We start from the raw sequence: 21723 nt of genomic DNA, 5'->3' as shown, positions 1-21723 counted from the left end.
GCACAGTGAGGCCAATGCTGCTCCATTTGGCAGAATAATATTGTGTTATGGAAATTCAACTGTTGCTCATTCAAATATAATCTAGACTCACATAAAAACAATAAGACTATAAATCCTGAGCATTACTGTAGAATAGTATTGCAACAATACATACATAAAAAACATGGCAAAAAGCGGTAAAGACTCATTTGTTGTAGTTTTTGTGACACATTTATGTGCATTTCAAAATGTTTCTTTGCATGAAATCAACTGGGTTTTCATTTCCCTATAATGACCCTTACAATACAATTCAATTTAGTCCATATTTTTATAGAGGTCTTCTATTATTCCAAATGGTCATTACTAAATTTACAGTGAGTTTTAGATTGAACCCGTTATCCTGATTTTAACAGACAATGCAGTAATAATGTAGGTTACATGTAAATAGTAAATGTCAATTTTCATGACATTTTGTATTTTTTAAGTTATTACAAAAAAAGTAAAAAAAATGTATTTCAATAGTATTTTATGTTGTAAACTCCATAAAAGTGTATAGAAACACACCAGCTAATAAAATTGCCCATACTCAGATGGAGAAACTGCACCTACCATAGGCTGGTGCAAATTGCGATAGTACGACCGTTGGTGCATCTAAAGACACACCAGACAGTAATGCAGCACCTGTAGATGCTGCGAGTGGGTGTATCAGTCCTTGCACAATCGGATGCACGGATGTACATCAGTTAAAAGCTTTGTAGCGGCATTAGCATTAAGCCACTGTGGCAAAAGACGGCCGCGACTGTGTCAGACAGATTTAGGCACATAATGTGATGATTTGATATATTGATTGAGGGCACATTCTGTGAAATATCACAGTACAGATGCCACTATTGCCTTCACTTCAATGTGAAAGTGGGAAAACAATCTAATTTGAGATCCAAATCGGTTAAAAACTGCTAAATCTGTATACTGATATCTTTTTTTACATTAATTATTATTATTATTATTATTATTGTTATTATTATTATTGTTGTTGTTATTATTATTATTTTTATTATTATTATACTTTACTATTCTTTTTACCATAGGTTCAAGTTTTAAGAAACGCCGGAGAGGAGGTTACATTAACTGTTTCATTCCTAAAAAGGGCACCAGCTTTCCTTAAATTACCATTGAACGAAGATTGTGCTTGTAAGTTCATTTAACTCCATGTTTGACACCCATTTAGGGCATGATGTAAATAATTTGCAACCTTTCTGCAAGTGTAAATGTAGCTTCCATGTTGCTAAATGATGTGCAAAAATGCAGCACATTTGTCATAGACACCAAGCAATTGACATGTGCAGAGAGTGGATTATATGAGGTGAGTCAGTATATTCCAGAAGAAAATAATGCACACAAGAAAGATAAGACAGAGAATTCATAAAGACGATGCTGGAGAATGTTCAGAGAGACGTTCAGTAGCAGGTAAAGCAATAAAAATTAGAGAAAATTACCTACATTAGTGAAGAAACATAGTAATGTGATAAACCAGTTACAGTACTTACCTGAAGTATCAGCTACAGTACTGTAGTCATGTGGTCACATACAGCACATGCTATTTTCTCTGTTTAAGTTCAAAATCCATCACAGAAGATGTTTAGAAAGTGAGTTATGTCACAAAAAATATGGGGATCCTGATTTCTTAGTACAGTGCATAGATAGAGTGAAAACGCAAATGCAAAGTGCACTTTTTTTATTCGATAAAATCATCCTTGCTTACTAAACCATCATCATTTGTTTTAAAATAAAATATGTAAAACATATACATCCATCCTATTGCTTTTTTTTTTTAAAGATAGGATTTTCAAACAGTATGCATTCAAATGTGAAACATTTGCCATATCATACCTTCTTTCTATTAGAAATTCTGAAGCAGGATGTGCCACATGCCCTGTTGTGTGTTATTATAAAGGGTGACAGTTTGACATGTCCCCATTTTTTGTCATGCTGGGGACGAGCCCAGCACTTCGGTAGCTGCTGGGCGTCTCCCAGCCTCTCTACAGGGACTAAATGGATGCATCCATTCATTGCCACTGCTCTGCTCTAGCAGGCATGACTGTGTCCCACCCAACCTCCCGACTACCAGTGGAACACTGTGGCCCACAGGTGGGACAGCTGGACAGTGTCTGAAAAGCGATACTGTTTAACTGATATCTAAATGCTTTGACTGTATGGCAATATGGATCAACAAAGCCTGCACTAAATCTTATTTTGGTGTATAGTGTATATGTTTTGCCAGCAGAGAACAGACTATGGGCAAACATATGGGCATCATATACGCACGCAGGGGGGGTTTCTGAGTACCCAGAAACCCCCCCTGCTTGCCAATCAGTGGCGTAGCACCATCTGTTTCAGTAAGTGAAGTGAGGACCGCAGTGAGTGCAGTCCGCACTACACAGTTACAAACACACCACCTGGCGGCGATGTATTTGTTTTAGCAGCCAATGAGAGTCAGACAGACTCTCGCTGGTTGCTGCATCCATGGAGGGAGCCAGGCTGGAGCTCAATCATGAGCTCTGCCTTCCGGTTCCCACAGTGGGTGATGGGAGAGATGTCATGATGTCGTATGTATAAAGGATGATATTAATAATAATAATAATAATAATAATAATAATAATAATATATTTTTTAATAGGTGCACCTAGTGACCAAAGCAGTGGTACATCATCTCCCTTGTGTGACAGTGGTTTACATTTAAACTATCATCCCAACAACACGGTATGCTTTTTAATTTTTTATTCCTAAAATTTATGAGATGATTTATTTCTGAGGCAATACATTGATAAAATTGGAAGGTTTTCTTACAGTACATATAACATTCTATCTACTAGGTATATTTTTCAGTTAATATGCATATATCTGTATAGGAGCTGGCCATTGTGCTGAAATAGCAAGTGACTATCTGAAACTGAGCCAATCAGAGCTAGCAATGTGGCATGTTGCGTAGCAGCAGTTTAGAGAGGGGAAGGAGTCAGGGACTGAGTAAAGTCATGTCTCAGGCAGACACAGAATGAGAGACAGCCTCCAACAAATCCATGAAGATGCCCTGATGCAGATACAGTAGCCAGGAAGGAGTCAGTGGAGGTATAGCTATCAGGAATTTAATAAAAACAAACAGCCATCGGAACACTATCAAATGATTTACTTTTGGTGGTGGCAAACATGGGACTGCTACCATCAAATAGTAAAAACACTACCATCGGAACAACAACATCAATGGATAGCAACTACCATATTCGGATGTCCATACCTACTCTGAACCTGCAGGCGCACTCCGGCCACCACTCCTCCACCGTGAAGTGTTCCCTCTCCAGTGTAATGTTCCCACTCAGCCAAACGCCCTCTGTGAACAGGAGGCACCTTTCATGGAAGTCAGCACTGTTCTTGGACAGGGGCACCATGGTTAGGAAGCTCAACAGGAAGATCAGGAAATACATTGTCCATTGTGCAAAGAGGACATTGTTCATTGCCGTGTTCCACAGCTGGGGAGGGGTGTACATGGAGGCTGCAGAAATATGCACAGATGCCCCAGGGACATGCTTCTGATTATGCAATACAAATCTCTCATCCATGATGCTCTTGCCCTTCCCAGCAAATCCCAGTGGCAGGGCCTCAGTCAACTGCAGGGCAGTAGCAAGGGGAGTTGTGGTGACACTGGTTAGATGCAGGGGGCAGGATTAAGAATCAGGGGGGTGTCAAATTGCGATGGTACAACCAATGGTAATGCAGAGGCCCGTGGTGAGATTCAGGGGGCTGTGATAAGAAGCAGGAGTGAAAAGCAGGGGCCTGTGGTGAGATGCAAGGGGCTGTGGTGAAATATAGGATGCTGTGGTGAAATACAGGGGGCAGAAGTGAGAAGCAGAAGGCTGTTTTGAGATGCAGGGGGCTGTGGTAAGAAGCAGGAGTGAAAAGCAGGGGCCTGTGGTGAGATGCAAGGGGCTGTGGTGAAATATAGGATGCTGTGGTTAAATACAGGGGATAGTAGTAAGAAGCATGAGGCTGTTGTAAGATGCTGGGGGCTGTGGTGAAATACAGGGGGTAGAAGTGAGAAGCAGAAGGCTGTTGTGAGATGCATAGGGTAGTAGTAAGGAGCATGAGGCTGTTGTGAGATGCTGGGGGCTGTGGTGAGATACAGGGGACTGTGGCGACATGGCATAGGTTGTTATAAGGTGCAGGGGGTTGTGTGTGAGATGAAATTGCTCCCTTGCGGTACCGGGGTGGGTTGTTAGTAAATATATATACATAATTCACAGCCCAGAATTCAAATAGGGGATCCACACCAACTGCCAGTGTGTCCTGGATGGGGATGTTTGCCAGCATTTGGGTTGACAGTTGGTATGGCTCCCTTATTTAAATTTTGGACTGCGCTGCAGCCACACCTCTGGAGCCGCCACTGGTTAAGTAGCAATGATGGTCAGGGTTAGACTGCAATTAGGGTTAGGCTGCAGTTAGAGTTATGCTTAGGCTGCAGTTAGGGTTAGGCTGCAGTTACAGTTAGGGTTAGGCTGCAGTTACAGTTATGGTTAGGCTGCAGTTAGGGTTAGGCTGCAGTTACAGTTAGGGTTAGGCTGCAGTTATAGTTATGGTTAGGATGCAGTTAGGGTTAGGCTGCAGCTACAGTTATGGTTAGGCTGCAGTTAGTGTTAGGCTGCAGTTATAGTTATGGTTAGGATGCAGTTAGGGTTAGGCTGTGGTTACAGTTATGGTTAGGATGCAGTTAGTGTTAGGCTGCAGTTACAGTTATGGTTAGGATGCAGTTAGGGTTAGGCTGTGGTTACAGTTATGGTTAGGATGCAGTTAGTGTTAGGCTGCAGTTACAGTTATGGTTAGGATGCAGTTAGAGTTAGGCTGCAGTTATAGTTATGGTTAGGATGCAGTTAGGGTTAGGCTGCAGCTACAGTTATGGTTAGGCTGCAGTTACAGTTATGGTTAGGCTGCAGTTAGGGTTGGCTGCAGTTACAGTTACAGTTAGGCTGCAGTTAGGGTTACAGTTAGGCTAAAATATGTAGGAGTGTCAACATTCTGACTGTCACCATTCATATAGTCGACGCATTGAACAGGTTGACAATATATCAGTGTTGACTTTGTGAATGTCGACACATCAAATGTCGCAGTTCAGAACATGTTGACATCCTGACATGCCAACATTATATTGATGACATTAATGTCAACATTCTGAATGTTGACATTTTATAGCAAACCCGTATCAAGTACATTTATTGATTATGCAGAACCCTGTTTAATCATTTTCAAAGCATATTGGATAGACTGTTTATATCAATGGTAGTAAACAATAGATTTATACATATTTATAATTTAATTTATAATATTTTATGAGAATCTTTATCCCCATATCTGGATATTTATTTTATATTTAAAATAAATACAATTTAAACTAAGCAAAAAATGGATTTAGTGTAAAAATACCAGCACCTTTATTTAGTATTTAAAATCTTCCACTAATGTTCATTATTCCCTTTGTTAAATGGACACAGGGCCTGATTCAGACCTGGACGCTATGCTGTGCTCGCTCACATTGAGTGATTTTTCGCAATCTGTGCATGCGTATGAGTCATTGCGATGGGAAAGTGCTCGCCCATAGCCCGCAGTCGGGCCGCTATTTTGAGTGACAGATAGTGCCTTTTGTGGGGGGTAACAGGGGAAGGTGCTTGTAAACAGGGGTGTGGTTGTGCGAACGCAGGCGTGCCCGACTATCAGAACGGCGTTGAATGGGTGTGCATAATTAGCAAAGTAGCATCATTACACACGTGACTGGGTTGTATCTTAGCCTGAACTGCTCGCAATGTTGTGGTGGGAAAAGACTACCACAAGCGCTGCGAGCAGCTCCGATGGCTCTCGATGTTCCCGATTAATCCTACAACTGCCGGAGATTCCGTGTGTTGCGAGTGGCAAAGGAGCGTCTTTATACAAGTGCGAGCTGTATTACAGCAAAATAATGTTTCCATTTAGAATTGCGTTATATTATCATATTAATTATGATTAGCCATCTACTAATGATTTATTCATAGAATCTGTTATACTAACAACTCCATAGTCAGTATTCCAAAACTAGGTTTTCTCCTGTGAGTTTATAGCTGATTTATATATTTTTTCTCCCTCTTTGTGACAGTAACAATAACATGTCAAAGTGTAATATAATGTTGCAATAAAAAATTCAGGTCTTTTTTTTTGCAATAATATAGCGATTATTTATTACATCAAACCTGTACATTGAATTAGCACATGCAAACTAGACAGAAGGTCATACGGCAACAGTGAGATGATGCAAACATTTTTAACTTAATAGTATGTGATTAACCAATTAACCTTACTGTATGCATCGCTAAGCAATAGAGTATAAGAGGAGTAGAGAGGCCTTTCAGTGGTTCACAATAAGAAACATAATTATTTTGATGATCTTGTTTTCTAAATGATATTCCCAGCACTAGTTGACAGGTTTTAAGTCTGTTAATTTGATGAAATTGCAAATTTATGTCCAATATACTGATACAGAGAAACCTGTGCTATGGATATTTTTAGCATATGTACATTAAAATTCATTGAGGTTTAAATATTGAAAAACAAATGTAATTAAAATGATTGTATTATTGTGTTCTTTTTTTAAATAATTTAATTGAACTTAGAAAAGAAAATATTATTAAACATTCATAAAATGACTTTCACAACAGAACATGACTTAAAAAATGTACACCTTTTGTCTTATCCCTATGGTCTTTAGTCATGTCAACACGAATGTCTAAAATATTGTTGTTGCTTTTGTCAGTAAGCAATAAACATCCTTGACTAGGGAATGTTTGTAGCAGGTAAGCTACTTAGCCTTGCCTGTATAGTATTTTCTATTGCCATGGTAACATTATGAAACAAGTATTTTGATTCTCTTAACATATAGCAGTGATTTTTCTCCCATAGACATACAATACCATGCATCATTTTTTGTGCGTGCTGTCTGTATATGTATTCCTATGCATAGTAAATATTTACTTCTGAAATAGAAAATAGATCTACAGTAATTTGTAAGTGCGAATTTGTCCTATATAAACTAAAACTTCATTGGGACATATTCAATTAGCCATGCAGCTGCAGCTCTGCCAGGAGCCATTCGATTTCTGCCACTCAGCTGTGTGATAAGCCCCAGAGGGTGCACTTTCCTTCCAGCCTCAGGAGCTGTGAGGAAACATCCACGTTAAATGCACCCTCTTGGGATTATCTCGTGGGTAACCCATAGACTCCGGGCATTTAATTCAAATCTCTAAGTAAATCACGTAAACCATGGGCTTTCCTTGCTGGGTAATGATCTAATAATTGAATAGCTCAGGGTGTTAAACCTACAGATTGCAAAGGAACAGGCCAAAGCATATTTAAAATGATAGAAAACTTATTTGTGTTTGTCAAGTGCTAACTTTGGAACAAATCTTGTCAGGTTTGAGATACCCTTTAATAGTTTCACAATAATTTATTATATATTGTATTTTTAGAGTTAGTAACAGTGTATCATAACAACTGAAGTATATAGACAATTGGCTGCCAATTGATGACATCTATAGAATAATTGATGATGACCTGTCCCATCTCAGTCCTGTGCAGCAGGTGCCGGGACCAGTGCCCAAATGGCTCCCACTGCAGAAACAGAGATGGGACATGGCAGAAGAAGAAAAGCACCAGCAGAGAGTAAGAATAACGGGCAGTAGTGTGGCAGGTGTGGTCTAGCATATGCCAGGTCTATTTCACTAGTAAATAAACATTCCAAAAATGACATACAGTAAAGTAGCTTGCCCAGACAATGGCTGGTTTGTGCACACTACTTTTTATGTGAGAACCCACTACTTGTTTTATTCATATTTCAGTTTACTGTTGCTGCTTTAGTCATTTAGTTTTGTATACATGATCATTCAAATCAAGTTACTTGCCTAGGGCCACATGAGATCTCAATCTAGCTCTGTCACAGTAAACCTTGCACCTTTATTGGGTTCCCGAGCTTCTCTTTTCCATCTATCCCTGTGTTCCACATACCTCACACCTACTACATGACTACTTCCATTACTCACACCCTCTGGGCGTCACCTGTCAGAATTCCTACATTTACCATAACACTATTCTCTCCATCCCCTCACCTGCTGGGTAAATGCCAAAGATTATCATTCCCATCATCTGCATGACTACGCCAGGACACACATACTGTATCACTACAATATATAAGAGGAAGAGAAGTACAAACAGATAACTTGTCTAGGGCCAAATGGGATCTACTGTAGATCCTGCTCTGTAATGCTGTACCTTGCACCTTCTTGCTGAGAGTTCAGATTATCATTTCCTGTTGATCTCTGACTGTCACATACCTCACACCGGACACATGTCTGCTTCCATTACTCCATGCTTCATCTATACATCTGTTACACCAGCTGGATATATGCGATTGATTATCACTTCCTCCACCTGCATTACTGTGGCCTGTGTACGTTATATCTGAAGTACAATGGGCCTCATTCAGAGGTGGTCGGAGGATGCAAGCGGTCGCTCAGAAACTGGGCAGCCACTTGCATCCTGACCGCCCGCCTCTGTTGCGGTCGTTAGGCTATGGGTTAACACCCACAGCTCTAATGACCGCTCCGGTGATGGTCGCGATGGTCAGAGACCATCGCGACCATCGGGGCTTACGACGAGACCCTAGGGTAGGGTCTCCCTTGTCGTAAGCCCCGGAGAGCTTCTGGCTCTGTCTGAGCCGGAAGCTCTCCACTGACATCACTAGTGATGTCAGTGGGGCCTCCCCCAAACGGTAGGCGTACCCATGGGAATGCCTCCGTTTGGGCTGCCACCCCTCCGGCCCGCCTTCCAAACAGGGCGAGCTGTCAATCAACATCGACAGCTTGCCCCCTTTGGATCGAAACCCGCTATGACCGGTGCTGTCGGTCGTAGCGGGTCTCACGCATGCGCACGCCGGCGCCGTTGTGCGCATGCTCTGTGGGGGGCCATCGACCCGCTCCTAGTGCATCGGCGCTAACGACCGGGTCTGAATGACCCCCAATGAGTGGTGCAAACAAGTAAATTACCTAGGGTCTCATGAGATCTGAATCCAGCTCTGTCACACTGAACTTAATCCTACAAAATGTTACTGTGCTGTGGATGTATAAATAATCAGTTAGGAAATTAGTGTGACATAACTTTGAACATTAAAACGTCAAAAACTGTACTCGATTGGGGTTTTGTTTTTTGCTTAAAACATCCTCCCTGTTTTAGCATTGATTTATTTATAGATTCAGAAAAATAATAATGCCATTAGTTCTATGGAATTTCTAAGCACCTAGAATATGCTCAAAAGGTGTCATCAGCGTGATGTCTGCGTATTGTGTAAGCTTTTAAAGCAGAATACTTTTGTATAACTCGTTTGGAGCAGAAATTACATCTCTTTGTATGCTGTTGACAATAATGTGCAGCGAAGCAAGGTAAAGGGAAATAACTGATGTGAATTTTACAGAGATTGGGTGAGAGTGCTTGTCTAGTACACCCTGTAGCATGAGGATCAGTTGTTTCAAAATGCTTCAGGACACCTAAGGCTAAAAGTGTTTCCTACCAAAGGGAGAATTTTCCATACAGTTAAAACTCTTTCTGTCAGACTGTTTATAATAACAAACTGGTGAGTAGATGGTACATTATAGGTACTGGAATCATATTATAAGGAAAACAGAATATATTAGATATCTAGGTATTACTAATATTGGGCCTGCTTCATTAAGGATCACTATTGCGATCGCAGCTGCGATTTCACACGCAGAAAATATGCGAATGAATGCTATTGCAAAGCCGTCACACAGCCCGCATAGCGACGCCCATTACCGCTATCTCACATCCGTAAAACCTTGCAGTGCTGAGTATACATTGGGAACGACGAGTAACATCGACCCCTCACACACAATTACAACAGCTTAGACCTTACTCAGAACTTGCTAACCTCGTCGTACACAGTGAGTACTGCATATGCCATTGCAGTAGCTAATTTCTGCACCCCTGCGTTTCTCCGACCTCTCCACTGTCACCACCCCCAAACGCTGACCTAACGTCACTCACTCTGCGATGGCTTTCTATCTGCATGAGTGATTGCAAAGCAATAAATTTTCTAACTCACACATGCGCAGTACGCAACAATTGGCCATCTGTGTACGCTATCGCAATAGCGATCCTTGTTGAATCATAGATACTCAACTGATGTGATTCAACTAAAAAACATGTTTTTCTGCTATTTGTATACTAAGCCTGTAATTTACTGTACACCAGTTTGTCCAAGTTCTAGCCTTGCTGAATCATTCCTTATACCAGGTAAATAGAGAGATACAAAATAAATATCAAAATAGATTGATTTTAATGGACATTAATTAATAATGCAAAAATAATGAAAACATTCCCATACATTGTAGTAGATGAAGTTTGTATACACAAACACACACACATTGGGTCCAGAATCCGGGATTCGGAACGGTAATTTAAGCGTCGGCATCCTGACCGCCGAGACATGGAACACATCCCTTTACAAGGGATGTTTGGCTTTTTTGAAAAGGTATTTTTTGAATGAACATTTAATAATGAGTCTTACATGGCATGGGAATGATTTCTAGAAGAGGGTGGAAGATCAGGAGAAGTCTTAAAGGAGGGCATGAAAGGAATTGACCACAGGAGAGTAGATGTGGCAGTCAGAGAAAGAGTGGAGCACGTGGGCAGGAGTGTGGGCAAAGATGAAGTCAGAGATATAAGTGGGATATTTAATAATACATTACAGTATATACAGGTATATGCAATACATACTGTACACATAGATAAAGACACAAAAGCAAATAAATACACATAATAATACATAAACTGGGGCAGAAGGGGGTGATCTCACCACAGAGGTTATGATGTGCTATAAGTGTTCCTAATCAATGCCATAGTAACAGGTGTCACAGCAGTCATAATTTCCCAAAGGGGACCTCAACCTCCACCCATCAGTCTGTGACAAGTAGAAATACCAGAAACAATGCACACTGGGATTGTGGACCATTTCCCTTACTTTAACTCTTGTCAGGTCAAGGAGTGATGTGCACTTTCTGGTTATCACGTGGTCTTGCAGTTACGAGTGTCTCTCTAATCAAAGAAATGCTTGTAGTACCTCCAAAATTTCCTGATACTGCACAAAAAGTTCCAGGCAAAAATGGAGCACGTAAGCATGGTGCTGAAATGCAGGAACCTACCCTGCTCCCTAGACAGCTGGCAAGTATGGAATAGTTGCCCTGTTTTATAAGTAGATATGTGCAGTTCAGTTCTCCAGAAATCCGAATCCACACAAATTTCATGAATCCAGATAGATCTGAGTCGCAGTTCTAATCTCCTAAAGAGATTTCAATAATTCCAGGTCGTGTTTCTGTTCTTTCAGTGGTTCAGAATTTGAATTTTAAATCCGAATTTAGGGTTTTGGATTGCAAAAATTATGTGATTTTAGCTGTTTTTAAAAAAAATTTCATAATTTTTAAAAAATAATCCACAACCAAAAACAAAACACAGGTGTCAGCGCACATCTCTAATTATAAAGGTGCATACACACACAACGGTTTTTGAACGATTATCGTTAACGATATCGTTTATCATTCAATCATTGGAAAAATCGTTCACTTTCTAAGTTAAAACGATGAACGATTATCGCTCATGCGCGTTCACGTTTGTAGTTTGTAATTCAGCCAGACTGACCAACTCAACGATTTTCATTAAGGGAATATGCAAAAATCTTTGTAGTTCAAAAAATCGTTCATTACATTTAGTAAATGAACGATTTTAGTAAACGATTTTCCTTTGAAAAAAATAACGAAAATTGTTTACTAAAATCATTCATTTACAAAATTGTTTTGTGTGTATGCAGCTTAAGGGCTAATGTGAGTCTGCTGGATAGAGCGTTTCTACAGTGGGGGCCCTTACTAACAATAGCATTTCTGTGTAATTCTCCAAGTCTGCATTTTCACTTCCGTTTGCCATTGATGGCTGTATTATATACAGGGGTTTATCCTCATATTAGTGTCCCTATAACTTGTAGAACATGAACAACCACACATATATATTTCACTATCTCTGCATATAATAGTAACATTTTGTAATCCTCATCATATCATTCACAAAGTTTTTATTATACATCTTTAGTTTTACATTCAGGGGATAAAATTATTTCCATTTAAGTGAATTATGTTGTATACAATTGTTATAAGTGTGGCTCAACACTTTTTTATTACTTGGATGTGAAGTTAAAACTTAAATTATTAAAATTTCTGCAATATGCATAGTTCGGCTTTGCAAAATATTTTAGGTTATGTCATAATACAAGCAGCCAAGAGGAATTTTGAATATATTTATACCGAGCAGTTTGTAACATGCCATCTGCTCTTAAACTACAACTCCCATGATCCTCAGTTAAGAGTTTATGGAGCTTTTAAGCTCTGGTTTATTTTTACACTGATCTAATTATGTGAGACACAAAAACCACTGGCAAGAGAATATGAATAATTTAGGAAGACATTGCACCAAATTGCAAAGTTACTGAGATCTCGAAAAAGAGAAAAAGGCATCACAAGACATCCTCATTAGATTACATGTTGAACATACTGTGTTTTTATTCAGCATTGCCATTAACTGTAGCTAAAATGCCTTTCTATGTTTTCTGATATGTTTTAGTTCGAGCTATAACTAAACTATTTGCAGCTGATGTGAATCTATTATAGAGACATTTAGGCAATGTCAAATTAAAGTAGCCCCTAGACTGTTCATAGTCATTTTCTGGAGTGACCAATAATCAGCCAATTAATTTACTAGTGACAACTTTGATAAATGAGGTGTTTTCATTTAGATTATAATTTCTATTTAGTAAAAACACATTTTATTTCATGCAGAATTAATTAAAAAAATGTTTAATTCTTAAAAGATTCATACAGTTGGTAAAAATATATTACAGGAGTTCTGTCCAACTCTGATCAACCTGTAGACCAAATTACTTTTGACCCATTTGATCAAGAGTCATGAAATATTCAAAGTAACAAAAAGAAAGTGGGCTGCACTCAAGTAAAAGGAAATAAATAGCACTTGATTCAGAGTTGATTGCAAAGATGTTGAAGTTGCATACTGAAGTATCTGTATAAACTATTGCTGCAGTCATGCCAGCATGTAGTCTGCAACCCGACGGTCTAAATGCCAACCGCCAGCTTCCTGACTGCTTTATCCTAACTAGGGACGATGACAGGCGTCTACATCTGTCATTTGCCCGACGTTGGGAGACCGGCGCTCAGCATCCCGATCGAGCGGATGCCGGGTGCCGCAGTGGACAGGGGGGGAGGGTTAGGTTTAGGGCTTCCGGGGGGACTTAGGGTTAGGCACCCTCCCGGGAGGATAGGGTTAGGCTAGGGGGAGGGAGGGAGGGTTAGGGTTAGACACCCACGGGGGGAGGTTAGGGTTAGGCACCCCCCGGGGGAAGGGGGGGTTAGGTTTAGGCACTCAGAGGGCAGGGTTAGGGTTAGGCACAGGGGGGAGGTTAAGGTTAGGCACCCCAAAGGAGGATTAGGGTTAGGGGGGTTAGGTTAGGTTAGTAAATACTTACATTTAGGATGATCGGGATTTCCTCCTTTGTCTGGCAGCTGCTGTCGGGAATTGAACCGCCGGCCATGCGCTCAGAGGTAATACATATCACACCTGTCATGCCAAACAAACGCTCTCAGCACGCCAGGTCCCACGTGACTCAGCTTGCGCTGAGCATTTTTTTGCATGAAAATTATTCTTACTTGCAATGCTACAGTGTGTGACTAAGATGCACCAGGAGACTGCACCGATTATGTGGATATGTGACATTTGTATATGTGTGTGTGACTGAGGGCCGTATTCAATTAGACATGAAAAGCCAAGATCCACAAAAAGTTTTGCTGATTGCGTCTTTTCGCATGGTGGAAACTTATCTCTGTATTCAATTACACCTGCTTTTCGCGTACGCGTAAAGTCAATGCAATGTAATAGGTGAAAAAGATTTGCCTCTGAATAGCAGGAGAAAAGAAGTGCAACATTTTTTTTGGGGTGCAAAGGTGGGGAAACTACTCAGAACTCTTGGGACAGCCCCCCAAAGGACAACTGTGTCAAAAAATTCCAGAAAAAAACTTAAGAACACCCCCAAAAATTACTTTCATTTTGGGGGTGAAAAAGCACAAAGAGAGGGGGGGACAACTTCAAAAACTAGCAAAATAAGGTTCTGGGGTTCTCTAAGAAGGGGCAAAGTGTTTTTGGGATTGCAGGTGCCTTTATGACGGAGGAATTTCACTTTTATTAAAACTTCACTTTATAGACATTAAAATATGTTCGCACCCATTTTCAGGTACCCCAAATTTGCCAGGACTACTTATTTTCTCAAAAAATTCTGCTTTATGCCATTCTTCACCACTTGTGCAAAGACGCTAATTAGAGGCTGTTGAACCAACTTAAGTACTCAAACAGTTTTATTAGGACTATTTGGGCACTACTACATTGATCCCCAATGTTTCTGCATCTTTTTGGGAGGTTCAGGCTGATTTCCACGAATCTGATACCACTTTTCACTTGTGTGACTTCGTGGGTCGCTGTTCGTCTTTTGGAATTGAATACGGCGAATAGCAGGGATGCGCACGATAAGTTTCCACGTCCAAAAGACTTGATGTAGGCGAAAAGTCCGGCAGGCAGAACTTTATCGCAGACGCGAAACTAATGGAATACCGCCCTGAGTCTGAATCTGTACAAGAAATGCTACGATGCAGCAGGCGCAGCTTTTTAAGTTCTGTTGTGCTTTGTTTACAGACTCAGGGCCTGATTCAGAGAGGGATGGTTTTGCGCAGCTGCCCATAAGCAGCTGTGTCGTGATGTTCCCTGGCATCGGCCAGCTGATTAGGCCTCAGCTTACGCAGACTGGCCTGCTGCTTGCAAAGCCAGTAAGTCTGCATCCATGGATGCAGGCCGTGGCCTCAGCACTCCCAGAAAATGGGGGCGGCACCGCCCCCCAAATGTTCTGCCTGTCAATCAGGCAGAGGCTTTGAGTAACTGTGTGCAAGATCGCAGGACCCGTTTTGAACATGCGCAAACTCCCAAACATCGGAGATGTGTGCTAACCATTGGGTTAGCGTGCCTCTCTGAATCAGGACCTCAGTTACACATAGAAATACAAGTGTAATATCAACTTAATCAGTGCAGTCTCCTGGTGCGTCTTAGTCACATCACATTGCAAAAAAAGACACTCGATGAAAATAGAGTTATATGGGACCTGATGGCTCATTCACGCCAGGCGTCCTGTACCGCATGGTGTATGAGGCTATGTGTATGAGAAAACATCTGTTTGAGTAAAGAAGCATCTAGTAAATGTAGGCCATCTGTTTCTCTTCAGTATGTTATGGTATTACAGATGTCAGTATGCTATACAAGCCCTTATCCTTTGCTGTGACCTGGAAAAAGAACCAAACTCTCATGTGTCTCCCAATGGTGAACAGGAACTGCACACCTGAAAGACAAAACAGAGGGGTGATGACCTACACACACTCCACTGCAAATAAGATGAAAGTGACAGCATAGCACTTGTGCCAGTTTGTTCTGGCCATGGTGGAGAACAACATGTGATGGCCAGGGAAGATGGAAACACTGTACTGACCTACCGAGTATCAAGCAAACATAGTGATGCTAGCTGGAAACATAATCTGGTCCCTTATTATTATTATTATTATTATTAGTAGTAGTAGTAGTTGTAGTAGTAGTAGTAGTAGTAGTAGTAGTAGTATCATTATTTATATTTAAGGCACCACACAATTTCTGCAGCACCATAAGGAAATATACAAGTAAAAGTACAAACTGATGTATCAAATGTACTAATCTGACATGCTGTAACAATGGAACAACACAAAGCAAGAAACCAACAAACTAGTTAGAATATGGATGGGGTGACAATTAGGAGACTCACTATATCCAGACATACATGGGATAGTGTGGAATTGATGGCAGTTTAGCACTCAATGAAATTGTACGCAATAAGGGGCTAGCACTATTAACCAGAGCCTCTGAAGAGGACTAGGAGGCATGGAGAACTGAAAACAAGGATAGTGTGGGTATGAACATGAGGAAGAAATGCCATGACTATGACAGCTTACATGCTCAAGTCAAGGCCAGGAGACTACTGCAAAAAAACTGCATTGGTGGCTCATGGTTGGTGATTTTTCTACTAGAGATTCATAGCTGTCAAAGAGGAGCATATATGTATGATAAGGGCATTTTTCTAGTGCCCTATTTGTGGCTTGTTACTCACTGGTGAGGGCTTGGTGAATGCCTAGCGCCTTTACCAAATAGCCGCCATGTGACCTACTATCACATTGGAGAAGGAAGAAGGTCTAGTGACTACCCCCACCAAATGGAAAAATAGACAAGTGTCCACAATTGGGTGACAAGTGCATTTTAGAGGCAGATTTGGTAAGCCAGCCTCTAAGAGGATTTCTCTAGTGGCCTGTTAATGCCTAACATTAAAAAGGTGATTTACTTACCTGTTCCATGCAGGTGAGGCAGCGGTGCATTCAGCTCTTTTCCCTTCTACTACTATTACTAGCTTTGCTGATAGGATCAGCTGCTCAACTGGACAGGCAGCAATTTTCTCCCATGAATTCCACAACTACTCCAGTCTTCTCTCTGTAATCTTCAGTATTGATAATTTCACCTCTTCTCAAAAATCTGCTGCTTATTCTCTCTCCACTGCAAGACCAAATACTTTTTTTGCACCAGCTGATATAAGCGGGTGCGAAGCAGTGTCATGGGTGACACAGTAAGCTGTGTTTGGCTTGCCAGTAGTGGAAAATTTAAAAGGCCACTATCAAGTGCCAACCGGCCCACCGCCATGGCTTCATAATGGATGAGCTTAAATCTTTTGAAATGCAAGCTCTGAAATGTCGGAATACAGCACCAATCACCAGCCATGGCTCCCAGTCCATTCAAGAGGTGACCTATGACAACTCCTGTGATGATGAATCCAGTGACCTACAGTGTCCCAGATGCTTCTGCTAATGATGGAATCCATTTTTCCTTCCATTGACTCTTTGTCAGTGCAACTCTTAGGGGGCACCACTAGCAGATCTTCACAGTTCCATAATACCTCAAGACGCACAATTAGCCTCTAGCTATTTTATTATAGTTCAAAAATATTAACTCTCCAATATCTTTCTTAACCACTTTCCTGGCGTGGTTGCATCATTTGCGATTGCATCAGGCTGTGCATTAACTGACATGGTTGCAAACAAAGTGACCTGTCAGAAACGCACAGTGGGCTGCTGCTGGACGATAATCTTCCGGTAGCTGCCAACAGCAGAAGTACCTCCTGGCCCCTCTGCATCCCTGCCCCGTTTGCAGTGTCTGCCTTGCTGCCGATTACTGATGATTGATCCCCCCACCTGGTGGCTACAGAGAGGAACAGTTGCCACGAAAATGTAAATTAACCACCCCCCAGTGTCTATCTAGCAGCTGCTCCTCTGAGCAGCTGCTGGTGAAATCAAGTCACGATGGTCAGGATGTTCCAAGCATCGATAGTCTGATATATCAATGCCCGATATAGTAAAAATCAATGTTAATGTTATTTGTTTAAAAACTGTCCACCTGGGGTTCCCTGTACACAGCCGGCTGGTGCTGGGGGTGGCGAGCAGCAGCATTGAGCATCCAATAGGATGCTCTGCACTGCCAACTCAAAGCAGCAGCGCTGAGCATCCTATAGGACGCTCTACTCTGTCAACTCCATGTAAAAGCTGCTTGGTGCTGCCCAGGAGTAGTAAATTCCCTGATAGCACCATTCAGACAGAAGCAGGGTAATTTCCCTGAACTTAAGCCCCGGGAATAACCCTGGACAATTGAAGACGCGGCTACCCGGGAATGTGTTCCCAGGTAGGTACCTTTCAGATAGACGCGGCTACCCGGGAATTTGGCTGAGGCAGGCCAAATTCCTGGGAATCTCGAGATGTCTGAAAGGGGTATGAGGAGTCAGTACTTTGATGTCACCCCTCAGCGGGTGACACCCAGGTGCTGCCTGCATCCCCAGTGTGACGCCGCTGGCCACAGCATTCAGTATGTAGCCCACAACTATCAATTTGACTACTATGGACTAGACTCTTATAATGCATTGCTTACACTTTCATTTTGATACTACTGTAAATAATAAATTACTCCACAATTTGATCTAAAGTGGCAGCTCAATAACCAAATTAATATTATCTATATAGCACAATGATTCCTTTTTTTGCATTTATCTCATAGGACACGTTATCATGTTCTTCATGGCCAGCATCACCTGGCCTCAGATGGGAAAAACGGTGGTGTGATCTCCGATTAATTCCACTGCTTCATTCCAGATTATCACAGCATATAACAGGAACAGATTCCAGCAGGTAAAAACGCTATATTACATTCTTGAACTTGGCTTAAATAAAAGTGTGTGATGTAGTAGGTTAAAATGATTTCTGAAACAGTGAGTGATGTAGTATGTTAAAATGGTTACAGAAGGAATTTTTAAAGGTGTTCTAGAAAATATATATTCTGCTTGGATATGTTTAGAAATCAAAGTATGTGTCTATTCCACGAGCATAACTAGAAAAGATCGGACCACATAGCAAAATTGTGATGTGAGCCTATACGCAATATCACCATGATATCAGTATCTGCATTAGTAAGAATCTGCACATTAGTCTGAATTACATATACAATTATTCTATTATCATTATTTAATAAATCATTTAACTGCCTGGACACATTTTGTTATGAATTCATTTTAAGTTTGTACTTTAAGAAATATTTTTCCCCTGAAACAGGGGAAAAGTGCTGTCTGGTGCTCAATGGCTTTTGTTACATCCAGTGTTTTTTTTATTCTGATGGTGCTTAATGGTACTATACACAGTACTGGCATTATTATTATTGTTTATTCTCAAAAATAGTTCCAGAAACAGGAAGAAATCAGTGAAATAATATCAGAAACGAACACCATAATAGAAGACTTATCCAGAGTATTGTACCTACTATAAATTTTGCATCAACATGTAACTTTAGTTGAGTATCTGTATCCTTTTTCTGAGTACCAGTAGCTTTTTCCTAGAAAAGTACTAGTTACACCTTTGGTCTGATCTGCCCTTCCATAGAAAAAGCCTGATTCAGAGGTGTGTGCTATTGCAGTCATGATTGCCCCCTTTTTCCGCAGCACAACTGCATCTTATGCTAAGGCTGCATTCAATTGTCTTCCTACTGAGATGCCCTATGGCCAGGGGCGTATTTATAACAGGTGCACCCATAAAACTTACCTCTCCGGAGTCCCACATCGGCTCCGGTGTCTCCGCCTGTAAAAACAGCGGGAAAATGGCTGCCGTGGCCATTTTTCTGGTGACCTGTACATGCGCTATAGACTCTGAGCACTCTCTAGTGACCAGAGTCTATAAGTGCGGCGCTGGCCGTGCACTGCTCAGTGCGCTGCCAGCCATTGGATGGAGAGGAGGGGGCCTGTGTCAGAGACTGCACACAGACCCCTCCTCTCTAGAAACGCCCCTGCCACTGGCTGCATCATTAATCCGCTGCTGTGTGTAGTAAGATGCACAATAGGACGCATCAGTCGCACCATCAAACAGTGTGCCATCCCTATGGAGGTGCAGATTATTTGTCTGAACATGGCCAACTGTATCAGTGGAACTGCGTCTTTAGACACATCTAGCTAGCCGCCTCCCTGTTACCATCCAGAACGCCTACCAAAATCCACTCTTTCTGCGTCCAAATTCATTCTGCGGCTCCCGGTGATGCACAGATGGAAAACATTTGCCACCTGCATGTGGCGGGATGTAGTTATTATCTCGGTGGATGGGATGCTGGCACTCAAAATGCCAGTGCCAGAAATCCGACAACAGTCAAAGTCCCAGCGCTAGCATACCAACCACTGGCATCTCGACAGTAAATATTTGGGTTAGGGGGTGGTTTGGGGTTAGGCACTGGGGGAGGGTTAGGGTTAGGCAATAGGGGGGAGGGTTAGATTTCGGCTATGGAGGAGGGAGGTTTGGTTTAGACAATCGGGGGACGGTTAGGTTTAGGCTGCGGGGAGGGAGGGTTAGGGTTAGGGGTCAGGAAAGGAAGTATTTTTACCTCCATCTGTCAGGATTGTGACCTAGTAGAAATGCCGGTTTTGGGGCTCTGACCGCTGGGATCCCAAGCTCTGGCGTCTTGTACCCAACTCCATGTGGCATCGACACTGTGTGTATCTCTGAATCAAACCACAAGAGAGCTGGGCAATGGATTGTATTGAATGCTGCTGATCTAAATATAAAATATACTAATAAACGAATTATATGAAATGGTCATTTTTAGGGGGTAACTGCATTACTTAAGTATGCCAGCAATTTATTATTATTATGAGGGTACCATCAAAGTTATCAGACATTTGCTATGGTCCCTCGGTTTTGCTTACAAAAGGACTCTCCTTAATGTTCTATGGGGACTGCGAAAATTGTTAAGCTTTTCAGAACTGTGTTAGTCATTATGTCCTATACACTATAATATCACATTTCTTTGTGGTTCAAACACTTGCACATGCTCAGCCTGATGGTTGCACATACGCAGTATGAGTAGAGTAGAGTGATAGTATAAGGAGGCACTGATTGCTCCATTGCAGGAGGAATAGCAGTGGGGGTAACTGTCCTATTATTGTAAATACAACAAGATACCCTCCCTAGTCTTGGCATCCAAGCTCTGTAAAGTGACTATCATGCTGTAATGAACACCAGAATCTTATTATAGATGTGTCCTCATACACCAAGCCTTAGTACACTATGTGGCACAAGACGGCCAGCGCACGAAAGCCGCGCCGAGCTGTGTAGTGTAGCGACTTTAAATTTGCATCTTCTTTGCACCACAGGCACCACTCAGTCCGTACCAGAGATGGCGGCTGTGACTTTAACAACATAGAAAATAGTTTTAAATATGTACAAAGTTGAAGATGAAGCACAAAAGAATTTGGCGTGAATAAAAGCTTTGACCGCTGCATCGTAACTCTTCATGTACAGACTCATTCGCACACAGATGTGTCACCTATCAAATTAATCAGTGCAGTCTCGTTAAGCGGTTTTGTCCCATACAATTCTTTAATTTGTGTGACTAAGATGCACATTCAAACAAAAAAGATGCTCGCCGCACGGAACCTGAAGCGTCAAGAAGGGCTGTAGGGAGTGACTGCGGCAAAAGTGAAGGAAAAAAAGGTTTAAAGCTGCAAAGTACAAAAAGCACTTGAAAAACTTATTTGCAAAACTTCTGATCATAGTACATGTAGGTAGAAACAAATGTCTCACAATGTTTTGCTATGCATGTTAAGTTTGTTTGCATTAAACATAGAGATGAGCGGTTCGGATTCTGTGGAATCCGAACCGCTCCGAACATTGGGGATCCGAGTCCACCCGAACCCTGTTCGGGTGTTCACCGCCTGACTCGGATCCCCGTTCGGGGCCGAACGGCGGCCGCCTGATGTCGGATTCTCACTAGAGAATCCGACATCAGGTCTCCTCGCGTGTAGGGCAGAGCGCTCTGCCCTACACAGACACAGACACACAGCCGCCAGCGGCAGCTGTGTGTTTGTTACAGCAGCCAATGAGAGTCACACAGACTCTCATTGGCTGCTGCACGGAG

General features: G+C 41.7%; 1 protein-coding gene across 2 annotated transcripts in view; it reads left to right on the top strand.

The window, feature by feature from the left end:
- Positions 1–21723, top strand: part of SNTG1 (syntrophin gamma 1) — a 709317-nt gene that overhangs the window by 586358 nt on the left and 101236 nt on the right. For both annotated transcript variants that reach the window (XM_088469763.1, XM_088469762.1), the window contains exons 11-13: positions 1068–1170; positions 2657–2739; positions 18331–18461. In XM_088469763.1, the coding sequence (XP_088325889.1) occupies positions 1068–1170; positions 2657–2739; positions 18331–18461 (317 nt within the window). The remainder of the gene's footprint in view (positions 1–1067; positions 1171–2656; positions 2740–18330; positions 18462–21723) is intronic.

The sequence above is a fragment of the Taudactylus pleione genome, unplaced genomic scaffold (genome assembly GCF_031769625.1).
Source record: "Taudactylus pleione unplaced genomic scaffold, aTauple2 ptg000093l, whole genome shotgun sequence".
NCBI classification, from domain to species: Eukaryota; Metazoa; Chordata; class Amphibia; order Anura; family Myobatrachidae; genus Taudactylus; species Taudactylus pleione.
The sequence above is the reverse complement of the archived record's forward strand: the minus strand, read 5'-3'. Positions and strand labels throughout refer to the sequence as shown.